Genomic DNA, 12740 nt, shown 5'->3' with positions numbered 1-12740 from the left:
AAAAATGAACCCATTTAAATAAAGAAATCCCTCCATGGGTGATACCTCGATAGAGAGCGTTCATTTTATAGCGATAACACCGGAGCTGTAAGTGATACTGTATGAAACTGGGGTGATAGAACAACACAGCACTTTTAAATTTCAATAATCAGAATACCGAAATTGTTTTTGTTGTTTTAAAAGGTTAATGTCAGTCTGCCTTTTCCCCATCGATACGTTTCCCGACCGCCCTGCACCTTACGGGGTTAAAGAAAAGAAAAAAAAGACGCACACATTGCGCAAAACTCTGAAACAGGAAAAGCGGGACATAAAACGGAGCGACGAACTAGATGTGAATTATGGCATAAAAAACAGAGAATCCGACGCTGAACAGTGAAAAATCAACACATGATGTGAAACATGATTAGGAGGCGCAGCAGGTGATGAGTGAAGATTACTGATGGTGAGCGTCAATACATGTATTGTATTGACAATACATGTATTGACAATAAATCATGATTTATTTGATCATGATCAAATAAATCTAGAAACAGGAAATAAACTAAAGTGGACATAGCAATAAACCAAGAGAGGATAATACTAATCAAAGGAAACTAAATGGAAATGAATGAAGAAGAAAATGCAAGAATTAACGAAGAAACTAAAGTAAATACAGAGGAATAAACTGGTATGGCAAGACCTTTCGATCAATGCAGAGGACTGTATGGCAAGAATAAACACACTATTTCCAGATAAGAAATAAAATAATATTGTTGAAATGTCATGGGTTTGGTGAGACCACATCTAGTACTGAGAATAAATATATCTTACAGATCATAACAGTAAATAACTTATCACTTATTCATGTTTTTAATTAGATTTGATTAAGAACCAGATTTGTTCTTTGTAATTTCTGTCCAGTAAAACTATTAATCTATAAATCAATAGAGAGGTCTATATAAAGATATAATCCATGTTTCTGTCTCATATTTATATGGTATTAAAAGGAACTGGAACTTTTGTTTTTCCACTGAAAGCTCTGGATTGCACAGTAAATGCCATGTGGGTGAAATTTTATGGATGATACTCTGATGTCCCATTCTCCTGAAGGCAGCACAGAGCTGCACCCCCAGAAACTGACAAACACTGAAGAGAAGAAGAGTTATGATTAATGTAGTTACAGTTCTATCCATGTTTTAATGTTGCAGAGCTCAGTCGTTTTGCAAATAGATCAAAGTTTAAACTGGCATGTTGAACATCTTTTATCTGATCATTTTGTGGAATATTTAACAACTAGAAAATGGCACAAAATAAGAATATTTTTCCACTCTGATTGGCTGCTGTTAGACCTACCAATTTTAACTTGAATGTTCATTGCATTTTTCGTAGACACCTGTGAAAATAATTTCTATTCCCATGGCTTTTTTGTTCTCTGGGAAATTTTTATTTTGATGATAAATACAGAAACAAGCATAAAAATCAAAACATCTACAATAGTGATAGTAATATTAATGATAAAATAATGGTCAGTGCAAAGTAGCCTGCAAATTTTTTGGTGGGGGGCGGTGAGGGACCTGGATAAGGGCTAGGGGGGCGCTGGCCCAAAAAAGGTTGAGAAACACTGTATTAGAGGGTTTTGTTTTAACACAACATGTCAAACAAGCAACACACACTCATGGACACACAGTGGACCTGGTTATCAGTGAGGGTGTGAATATTTCCAAAGTCTCTGTAACTGATGTCGCCTGTTGGATCACTTCCTGTTATCTTTGACAGTTCTTTATCCGTTAACCCACTTGGACAAAAAGCTACTATCACAAAATGTTCTCACAGAAAACACAGCAGAAACATTTCATCAAATCTACTCTTCTTCCTCGCCCTTATTGACGTAGCTAAGTTGGTAGATGATTTTCAGTCTAAAATTTCAGATATCATTGATTACATTGCCCCCATTAAAGTGAAGGTTGTGACTGGTAGGAAGAAATCTCCATGGAGAAATGCACAAACTGTCAATCTGCAAGTCAACTTTGCCGTATGGCCGAATGGAAACGGCGTAAAACTCAACTTCACGTTTATTATATCTATAAAGAAAGATTACGTAACTATCACTCAACACTAAAACATGCAAGAGAGGCTTTCTTTGCAGATATCAAACAAAAACCTTAACAATGCTCGAGCTCTATTTGCTACTGTTGACAGGCTCACAAACCCTCCTATGACGTTACCACCTGAATTTCAATCTAATGCCGCCTGCAACAAGTTTTCCAGTTTCTTTTCAGAGAAAATTCAAAAGATCAGAGGATTAATCTGCACATCCACTCTAAAGCCAGTACCAATGCTGTGCCCAAACAAAACAAATACAGGAAAAATGACCCAATTTCATCTACTTAATTATAAAACCAGAGAAGAAATTATAAGTCAATTAAGCTCCAGTTCCTGCTGTCTGGATGTCCTACCCGCACATTTCTTTAAGAAAGTCCTGCCTGTCATTGCTAATGATCTGATCCAAATAGTAACTCATCGCTGTCTTCAGGTGTTTTATCCCAGGCTTTGAAAACAGCAGTTATCAAACCACTGATAAAAAAGAACAATCTGGACAAATCACTACTGCAGAATTACAGGCCGACCTCTGACCTCCCATTCATCAGCAAAGTTATTGAAAAAGCAGTTTAAACAATTAAATAACTTCCTAACGATAAACAACCGCTTTGACTCCTTCCAGTCTGGTTTCTGGTCTCACCACAGCACAGAGACTGGCCTAGTCAAAGTATTCAGTGATATCCATATACATACGGACTGTAGGAGAACCACAGTGCTGGTTCTGTTGGACCTCAGTGCAACTTTTGACACTATTGACCATGACATTTTACTGAATTGACTGGAGAGTTGGGTCGGACTCTCCGGTCCAGTGCTCAACTGGTTTGAATCTTACATAAAGAACAGGGATTTCTTTGTTTTAATTGGAAACTTCTCATCAAAGAGGTCAGAAGTCACATGTGGGGTACCCCAAGGTTCAATCCTAGGACCCCTCCTGTTCAATATTTATATGTTCTCACTGGCTCAGGTTATAACAGGAAATAAGATTAGCTACCATAACTACGCGGATGATACACAGCTCTACATTACGATGTCACCAGGTGACTCTGAACCCATCCAATCACTGAATAGATGCTTAGAACAGATAAATGTGTGGATGTGCCAAAACTTTCTCCAGCTGAACAGAAACAAAACTGAAGTTATTATCTTTGGACCTAAAGAGGAGTGAACTAGAAACAATGCTCAGCTTCAGTTATTACAACTGAAAACCAGCAATCAGCCCGAAACCTGGGAGTAGTGATGGACTCTGACCTGAACCTTCAGAGCCACATTAAGACAGTCACAAAGTCGGCTTTCTATCACCTGAAGAACATCTCCAGGATTAGAGGACTGATGTTTCAGCACAAACTAGAGAAACTCATCCATGCATTTATCTTTAACCTCATTGATTACTGCAGCAGTGTCTTCACAGGTCTGACTAACAAATCAATCAGACAGCTGCAGCTGATCCAGAATGCTGCTGCTCGCGTTCTCACTAAAACCAGGAAGATAGAGCACATAACACCAGTGTTAAAGTCCCTACACTGGCTCCCTGTAGCTCAAAGAATAGACTTTAAAATACTGTTGTTAGTTTATAAATCACTGAACGGTTTAGCACCACAATACATTAAAGATCTGTTATTGCTGTACCAACCGTCTAGATCCCTCAGATCTTCTGGTTCTGGTTCTGCTCTGCATCCCCAGAACCAGAACAAAACGAGGAGAAGCAGCATTCAGTTTCTATGCACCAGAAATCTGGAACAAACTTCAAGAAAACTGTAAAACAGCTGAAACACTGAGAGCCTTTAAATCTCAACTTAAAACCCACCTGTTTAGAGTTGTTTTTGGAACATAATCAATTACGAATTTAACGATGGCACTTGACCTAATGTAATGTTTTGATTGTTGATTGTATGTTGCATGACTTTGTATTTTTGTTTTTGTTATGATGTAAAGCACTTTGAAATGCCTTGCTGCTGAAATGTGCTATACAAATAAAATTTGATTTGATTTTAATTTTTTGATTTGACAGGTGCCATTGTGTCTATTGAACATGTGTGCTTGCGTGATGTTCAAAGTGCATAGCAGAGGTGACGAAACATCCCATATTCCCACCACCTCAAAAATAAATCCAGCATCTGTGGTTGCAGATGACTGATGTCATGCAATGCAGATGGGGGTCAGGAAGTAAATACAGCCTGTTTACTTCTGTTGACCTAGCTTCCAAATGCCTAAAGTCTGTCAGTGTTTCTTCCCAATGTATTATAAGTCTGGCGGGCCTCCAGGCTTTACTTGTGCCCCATCAGGCTTAGCATTGCTTATTTATTAAATATTTTTGAATGTTTGCATTTTTATGACTTGGTGTTGGTGTTCATATATTAATCTTCCAACAACACATAATTATCAAGTGATATTTTCAAACTGCCTGTCAACTTTAAAAAAAATTTAACTCAAAAACATGGCGGACCGCTGGATGAATGACTGCCTGAGTGCCCCAATCACCAGACTTAGTAAGTTTTCTGGGGGAAACCTTGTCTGTGTTGTTAGAATCGTTCTATTAGAGAGAAATGTACTGACATGTGGTCAGTACTGACCTACTGACCACATGTCAGTAGGTCTTCTGACATGTGCTTTTTTTGGTTGACCTTAATCCTTATGCTTCTTCTTCAGGCTTTGTGAGCTATGATAACCCAGTGTCATCACAAGCGGCCATCCAATCAATGAACGGTTTCCAGATCGGTATGAAAAGACTGAAGGTCCAACTAAAGCGTTCAAAGAATGATAGTAAGCCTTACTAGCATTGTTAAGGCTTATAGAACAAATTGTGTTAGTACATTAGTTACATGAATGAAGAATTATTTATTTGGCATTTAATGTACTGTCGCTTTCATTATAAAAGTACTAAATCACTTCATAGCTCTTAAAGCTTGCTGTGCTGTGAAAGTATATTCTTTTTTATACAAAAGACATTATCATAGTTTCTATACTAAACTGATGGTCATGTTTTGTAGAATTGTCTTGCTGTATGAGTTTTTAAGTTAAATACATAATGTGATACACAATGATTTTTTCCCTGTTTTATCTGATGTCAGTGATCTGATAAGTTTCTCAATAGCAAACTATTCATAAAAATGTACTTTTTCCCATAGTAGTTAAATTATTTACATTAGGTATTATTGAATGAGTTTTTTTTATGTATTTTTGGTGTGTATATTAAAAAATTACAGAGTGGCACTTTGTGGACTTTATATATCCAGTAAATCTGCATTTGAAAGTTTGTAAAAGTATTAAACTTTTTTGACCAACCAACCAAACCACCCATTTACATTTGCAAAGCAGACTGGTAAGAGTGAGAGAGGAAACACAAGGAAGCTGAAAATATTTCTAATACTAAAGAAACATTAAAGAAAACCTGGTGAACTAGAAGAGAAAAAGACACAAGGGAAGCTTTAACAAACCTAAGCAGAAACAAGGCTGATCTAACAATAATAAGAACTAAAGAACATATAGCTAGAGTAACTAGAAGACCTAAACAAAGAAATAACCTAACTAGAATCACTAAAGAAAGCTGGACATACATTCAGACAAAAAGACTAACTAAACTAAAGTGAAAAAATAAGAAAACTAGAAACTCTATGGGGTGAGCTAGAAGGACTTAAGAAATAACCCAACTAGGACTACTAAAGGAAGAGAGCATGGATACAGACATAAAGAACTAAACCTAAGGTACCAAAATAAGAAAACTAGACACACTACAAGGGAGCTGAAAAAAGAAATAACTAGAAGAAAATAATCTAACTAAAATCACTAAAGAAAGATAGACATAAATTCAGACGTAAAGAATAATTGTAACAAAATAAACCTAACTAGAAACACTATGAAGGACTGAAAATAAGGAAAGCAAGAAAAAAAACCTGGAAAGTCCATTTTGCATTTCCTGTGGAAAACAAGGTCCCAGAGTCTGGAGGAAGAGAGGAGAGGCACAGAATCCATGTTGCTTGAAGTCCAGTCAAAGTTTCCACAGTCAGTAATGGTTTGAGGTACCATGTCATCTGCTGGTGTTGGTCCACTGTGTTTTCTGAGGTACAAGATCAACATAGCCATCTACAAGGAAGTTCTAGAGCACTTCATGCTATGCTGCTGACCAACTTTATCTAGATACAGATTTAATTTTCCAACAGGACTTGGCACACAGTGCCAAAGCACCAGTACCTGGTTTAAGGACCATGGTATCCCGGTTTTTAATTGGCCACCAAACTCGCCTGACTTTAGCCACATAGAAATCTATGGCGCATTGTAAAGAGAAAGATGTGATACACCAGACAATTTAAAAGAGCTGAAGGTCACTATGGAAGCAACCTGAACTCTCATAACACCTGAGCAGTGTGTTATGACTGCTCAGATCATAACACACTGCGTCACGCCGATCAGTCATGCCGGACTGATGGGCTCCATGTCACGCCGCATTGCTGCAGTAATCCAGGGAAAAGGAGTCCCAACTAATGTACAGTACTGAGTGCTGTACATGGTCATAATTTTCATGTTCATAATTTTCAGTGGGCCAACATTTCTAAAAATTGTTTTTTGTATTGGTCTTAAGTAATATTCTAATTTTCTGAGACACTGAATTTGGGGTTTTCATTAGTTGTCAGTTTTAATTATCAACATTAAAAGAAAAACAAACATTTGAAATATATCAGTTTGTGTGCAATGAATGGATATAATATACAACTTTAACTTTTTGAGTTGAATTACTGATATAAATAAACTTTTCATGATATTCAAATTTTTTTGATCAGCACCTGTACTTCTTGAGGAAGATCCTTCAATTCTTGCAGCAAGATGCTGCCGATCTTCTATAAGTCTGTTGTTGACAGTGTCATCTCTTCTGCCGTCATCTGTTGGGGCAGCAGCATCAGAGTCAGGGACTTAAAAAGGCTCAACAGCCTGATAAAGAAGGCTGGTTATGTTCTGAGGACGACTGTGGATGATTATACAAAGGATTCTTCATAGGATCAAGAAAATTATGGACAACCCTGACCATCCTCTTCATGAGACTGTTTTGGGAAGGTAGAACATCTTCAGTCAGAGACTTCATCAGATTCAGTGCAGTACAGAAGATCTGGCAGGAGATCTTTTCTGCCAACAACATTTAATTGCCCTTTGGGATTAATAAAGTAAATTTGCATTGAACTTGAATTGAATTTAACACAGGCAACAAAAATTGAGTTAAGTTAGTTCTTTAAATAATAAAATAAATGTGTCAAATCTGATGTATGTGTATATATATATATATATATATATATATATATGCTTTCTGTTTGAATTGGTTAATTGAAAAAGATATAGCAAATATTTCTAAAGTAGCAATACAAAAATCTGTGATTTTGATAGCAAATATCTAAACCAATGAAATTCTGGAGGATATAATTATTGAACTTTATTCTCTGCCCTTCTAAAAAGCCTCCTCGAATATTTTTATGACAAAAAACTATATGCAAAGATTATGTTTTCCATTCCATTTTTTCAATATAAGGCTGATATTCACTATTTTCAGAATTTTCCACTGTACAAAGCATTTTAAAATTCAAAACTAACGCGATGGCGATGTGTTGAAATTCATAAGGACAGGATATTGATCTGCTCTATTTGTCTTGAATACTGATAACGACAGATCAGAAACAAAATAACAAGAAACAGATTCTGTCTGTTCGGTCCCTGGGTGGGTGTGTCTTTCTTCCAGATGGGGCGGCGCTGCGCGTGCCGTCTCCTGTCTGTTTGCTTCTAATCCTCGGAATGCAACTTGGCAGAAGGACCGCTGTTCTCCAACCACGTCATACCGCTGCCTTTCACACGAATCTCACACAACCTCTCTGGACCAGTCGCATCTTAAACACAACAGGTTAGTGTGCTATTTATTATTATTTTTCAGATTTCGTCTGTTTCGCACGTGTTCCTGCCATATTTTTACTGGCTTCTAAGTACCATATGTGATTTGGCCGCAGGTGTGTGCATTAAATGTAAAGTGGATATGGACTGTGGGCGCGCATTGCATGGACATTAGGAGGGTTTGTCTAACTGTGGAGCTTCCTATCTGAAGCCTCCTTCTAGTCTGAAATAAGTGGGGATAGAATCTGCAATTCACGAAAAAAAACAAAAAAAAAAAAACAAAAAAAAAACATCGGATCTTCTACATCTAGATGCATGTTTCAGGAGACCTGCTGTTATTCGCCTTGAGAGTAAAGGAGTGTTGTCGTGAGGTGGTGTGGTTGCGGTGAGGAGAGACGCTGAGACCCAGGTTGTGTTGATGAATAAGATTAATTTAATAATAATAATACGCTCTCAGTCCAGGACAGGCAGCACGGCAAACAAGCACACAGCTAATACCGGTAGCAACTGACATATGGGACTCACGGGAGCTAGCACAAACCAGGACTTGACAGTTCTACTGGAAAGTACGGTCTAAAGAGAAGCTGGCACAAACCAGGACTTCGCAGTTCTACTGGAATGTCCGACTACATTAGACATAGACAACGACAAGTTGACGTTAGACAAGGACCCGACGAGGAACACAGACAACAGCTGGGTAAAATACACACGGGGTAATCGGGAAATGAGACACACCTGGGGAGCAATCAGCGGGGAGGACAGGACAGAGACTCACAGGAAACAGGGCTGAACACAGAAAAACTCAAAAATAAACACACAGAAACACGGAACCTAACAGTACCCCCCCCTCAAGGGCGGATACCAGACGCCCACAAAAACATTCAACAAAAAACAACCCAACTGGGTGGGCGGAGGGGCGATGGCCGGAGGGCAAGTGTCCAGAAAACAACAAAGAAAAACGACCCAACAGGTGGGCGGAGGGGCGGATCCGGCGGGCGTCGCCGGCGCAGGAAGCGGAGTCCCGGAGGCGGGTCCGGCGGGCGTCGCCGGCGCAGGAAGCAGAGACGTGGAGCCGGGTCCGGCGGTCTCTTCCGCCGGCGCAGGAAGCAGAGACGTGGAGCCGGGTCCGGCGGTCGTTCCCGCCACCGCAGCAGGAGGCCCTCGGGCCCGTGGGGCCGGCTGGAGGCCCTAGAAGGCCGGCAGAGGGGCCAGCCGGCAGGAGGCTCGGACGGAGCTGGCTCGAGGAGCTCGGGAAGCTCGGAGTGCTGCGCACCGGCAGCGGGCTGCGCACATGCAGACTCTGGAAACTCGGGGGGGAGCAGACTCTGGAAACTCGGGGGGGAGCAGACTCTGGAAACTCGGGGGGGAGCAGACTCTGGAAACTCGGGGGGGAGCAGACTCTGGAAACTCGGGGGGGAGCAGACTCTGGAAACTCGGGGGGGAGCAGACTCTGGAAACTCGGGGGGGAGCAGACTCTGGAAACTCGGGGGGGAGCAGACTCTGGAAACTCGGGGGGGAGCAGACTCTGGAAACTCGGGGGGGAGCAGACTCTGGAAACTCGGGGGGGAGCAGACTCTGGAAACTCGGGGGGGAGCAGACTCTGGAAACTCGGGGGGGAGCAGACTCTGGAAACTCGGGCGGCTGCGCTCCGGCAGCAGACTCGGGGAGCTCGGGCGGCTGCGCTCCGGCAGCAGGCTCGGGAGACTTTGGAGCGGCCCACGCCACTAATCGTGCCGCCTGCCGCCCGGGCGCCAGCCTGGCTGCTTGGAACCCCACTGCCAGGGGAACTGTGGCGACAGGAGACGGGCTGATGGCGGCGGCTGGAGAGGAGGCAGGAACTGGTTGAGGTAGCGGAGCTCTGACAGGTGAGGTGAATATTTTCTTGATGAGGAATTCTTCATGCATTTCTTGAATTAAATCCAGCATGAACGGATCAGCGTGAAACATGCTAGACAGGTAACTGAAGTCCTCCTCGAACTGGATGTTATAGATGTCCTTTGATTTAAGGAAGGGGTAAACGGGTGGAGCTGTGGCGGTGGTTGCTGGGTCCATGTTGGCGTTCCTCACCGGTCTTGGTCGGGTCCTTCTGTCGTGAGGTGGTGTGGTTGCGGTGAGGAGAGACGCTGAGACCCAGGTTGTGTTGATGAATAAGATTAATTTAATAATAATAATACGCTCTCAGTCCAGGACAGGCAGCACGGCAAACAAGCACACAGCTAATACCGGTAGCAACTGACATATGGGACTCACGGGAGCTAGCACAAACCAGGACTTGACAGTTCTACTGGAAAGTACATACGGTCTAAAGAGAAGCTGGCACAAACCAGGACTTCGCAGTTCTACTGGAATGTCCGACTACATTAGACATAGACAACGACAAGTTGACGTTAGACAAGGACCCGACGAGGAACACAGACAACAGCTGGGTAAAATACACACGGGGTAATCGGGAAATGAGACACACCTGGGGAGCAATCAGCGGGGAGGACAGGACAGAGACTCACAGGAAACAGGGCTGAACACAGAAAAACTCAAAAATAAACACACAGAAACACGGAACCTAACAGTGTTCCATGACAAATCTCAGCTTGGCATGTCGCAGTCCTATCTCAGTGTAAATTTGAAAAATTCCAGTCAGAAGGAAAAACTGCACACTTTAATCTTTGCTCATAAAGTGAAGAATAAAAAGATCCCTTTATCTTGCTTTAATAGACTGGCGGTGTAACACAGTTATGTACAAAAATATTAAACTCAGCAATTCATAATTGATCATGTTTTGATTGTCAATTTATTTTTGTTAACATCTGAAACTTGTTTTAAATATACTTAACACTGTGTGGTTTACTGCCTCTATTATGGTTAGGATATACTCACAATTGCCTGAAAGTTGTTGGTACACACATAAGGACCTATCTGGGTTCTGCAAGATGCATTCAACTGAGACTTGGTAAGTCTCTCATGATATGCTGTTACATCAACAGTACAATGAGATAGGAATTTCTTGAACAGTTCCAGGGTCTCATTTATAAAATATTGAGCATGATTTATATTGAAAGTATGAATGCATCCAAAAGACAAAAATGGTGCACTAAAAACAAATTTTGATTCATAAATCCATGCATACACACATCAGCAAGCAATCTTTATTTATAGATAACAGCTGTTGTCTATAAATAAAGAAATACAACTTTGTGTACAAGGTTCTGTCCTCTGCATGTTACCACATTCAATCATAAAAGGTCAATGCGAAGCACCTCATGAATGTCAGTGTTTATTTAAATGAGTCAGCTGATCATCTTATTCCATGATTAACGATGGCAACCACAGGGAAATTAGGGGGAAGAATGCAATTTCATCAAAAGTAATGTGAGTGAGGTGGAAAATGAAAACATTTTTGGTAGCCACATTGACAGGAAATAATGTTTAGACACCACCACCGGCATTTTAGGAGGCTGATGGCATGCTCCACAGTTGTGCTCTCATGGGTGTGCATATTGTTGAAATGTACCTCCTCTGCAGTCGGGGGGGTGTGGAAACTAGGTTAGGAGGCAGTGCATGGGGTGGTGACAAATGTCCCCTTGCTGGTTCTAGCATGACAGTGTGTCTGTACCTTTAGTCCAAATAATTAAAATTCCACAAGTTAGTTTTTCATGGACTCATGGTCTCTTCACGGTGTAGGAAAATCTGACGTATTGGCTCGCCAGGTTAACAATGTCATCCAGGATGTTGGGTATTATTGAGCTTGCTAATGTCTGATATCCCAGTCCTATGGATACCTTTGCAGAATTATGTTGTTCCTTAAAGTGGCTTAGGAGAGTTAATCAGGGTTTCCTACAGCGTGCCCCCCTTCAAGGCATTGTGTGTTTTTGTTTTTATAAAAAAAAACATTAGATGTATATTTTTTTTAAATAAAAAAAAATATATATATATATATATAGCCAGGCTGCAAGCGTCTCTTCTGAGGTGAGCATTTTACGGTCAGGACATTATTATTCCTGAAAGAAAGATGGGTTTATAGTTTTCATGCATTGTACAGGGACTGTGCACCAATCACACCTCTGCGCGTTGACTATGTCATGCGCACTGTTGTGCTTTAACCTCTGAAGTTTATCTCTGTGCGGATCACTCATATAGGCTGACCTATGTGGACATTTATATAAACCCCCTGTGAGGATCCATGTTTTCTTTGTATAATTCAAGGAAGGAGTCAAGTTTAAATCCACCATGTTTGCTTTGTTCGCGCAGCTCAGTGTGAACCCCAAATGTTCACATCGAGACTGTGCTCTATGTTCATAGACAGGCACGTGCAGAGGGGGGGCTGAGGGTGCTTGAGCACCTGCCCTTTTTGCTCCTTGCCCCAAAGTGCCCTTTTGGTCAATTTTTTTTTTTTTTTTTTTTGTTGGTATTATTATTTTCAAAGCCCTCTTCTGACACATAATAACATGTACTAAAATTATTTTATTTTATTTTTTTTTTGTACAACATAATAAGCCCTCCGGTCACCTTGTTACCTTTGACCTTTTGCCTGTGACGCATGACGCAGTTGCCTCTCGCGCAGTGAGATAAGGCGGCTAACTGGAGCTCAATGTAGCAAACATTCCAGATTACAGAACAGTTTTTGGTGAATTATATATACCGTATTTTCCGCACTATAAGGCGCACCGGATTATAAGGCGCACCTTCAATGAATGGCCTATTTTAGGACTTTTTTCATACATTAGGCGCACCGCATTATAAGGCGCATAGAATAGACGCTTCATACTCTATTATTACACATCCACATTAATAAAGAAATG

General features: G+C 40.8%; 2 protein-coding genes across 3 annotated transcripts in view; both read left to right on the top strand.

Moving 5' to 3' along the window:
* Positions 1–5141, top strand: part of celf1 (cugbp, Elav-like family member 1) — a 134299-nt gene extending 129158 nt beyond the window's left edge. For both annotated transcript variants that reach the window (XM_088004045.1, XM_088004046.1), the window contains one exon: positions 4726–5141. In XM_088004045.1, the coding sequence (XP_087860171.1) occupies positions 4726–4853 (128 nt within the window). In that variant the 3' untranslated portion in view covers positions 4854–5141. The remainder of the gene's footprint in view (positions 1–4725) is intronic.
* A 2615-nt stretch (positions 5142–7756) lies between these two features.
* The window catches only part of cemip (cell migration inducing hyaluronidase 1), a 274166-nt gene continuing 269182 nt past the window's right edge, over positions 7757–12740 (top strand). The window contains exon 1 of the mRNA XM_088004044.1: positions 7757–7957. The gene's annotated coding sequence lies outside the window, so the exon portion shown is untranslated. The remainder of the gene's footprint in view (positions 7958–12740) is intronic.

Source organism: Poecilia mexicana, unplaced genomic scaffold, assembly GCF_051168715.1.
Source record: "Poecilia mexicana isolate PSO_F unplaced genomic scaffold, ASM5116871v1 scaffold_3, whole genome shotgun sequence".
Classification (NCBI taxonomy): Eukaryota; Metazoa; Chordata; class Actinopteri; order Cyprinodontiformes; family Poeciliidae; genus Poecilia; species Poecilia mexicana.
This window is presented reverse-complemented; position numbering and strand designations above follow the sequence as displayed.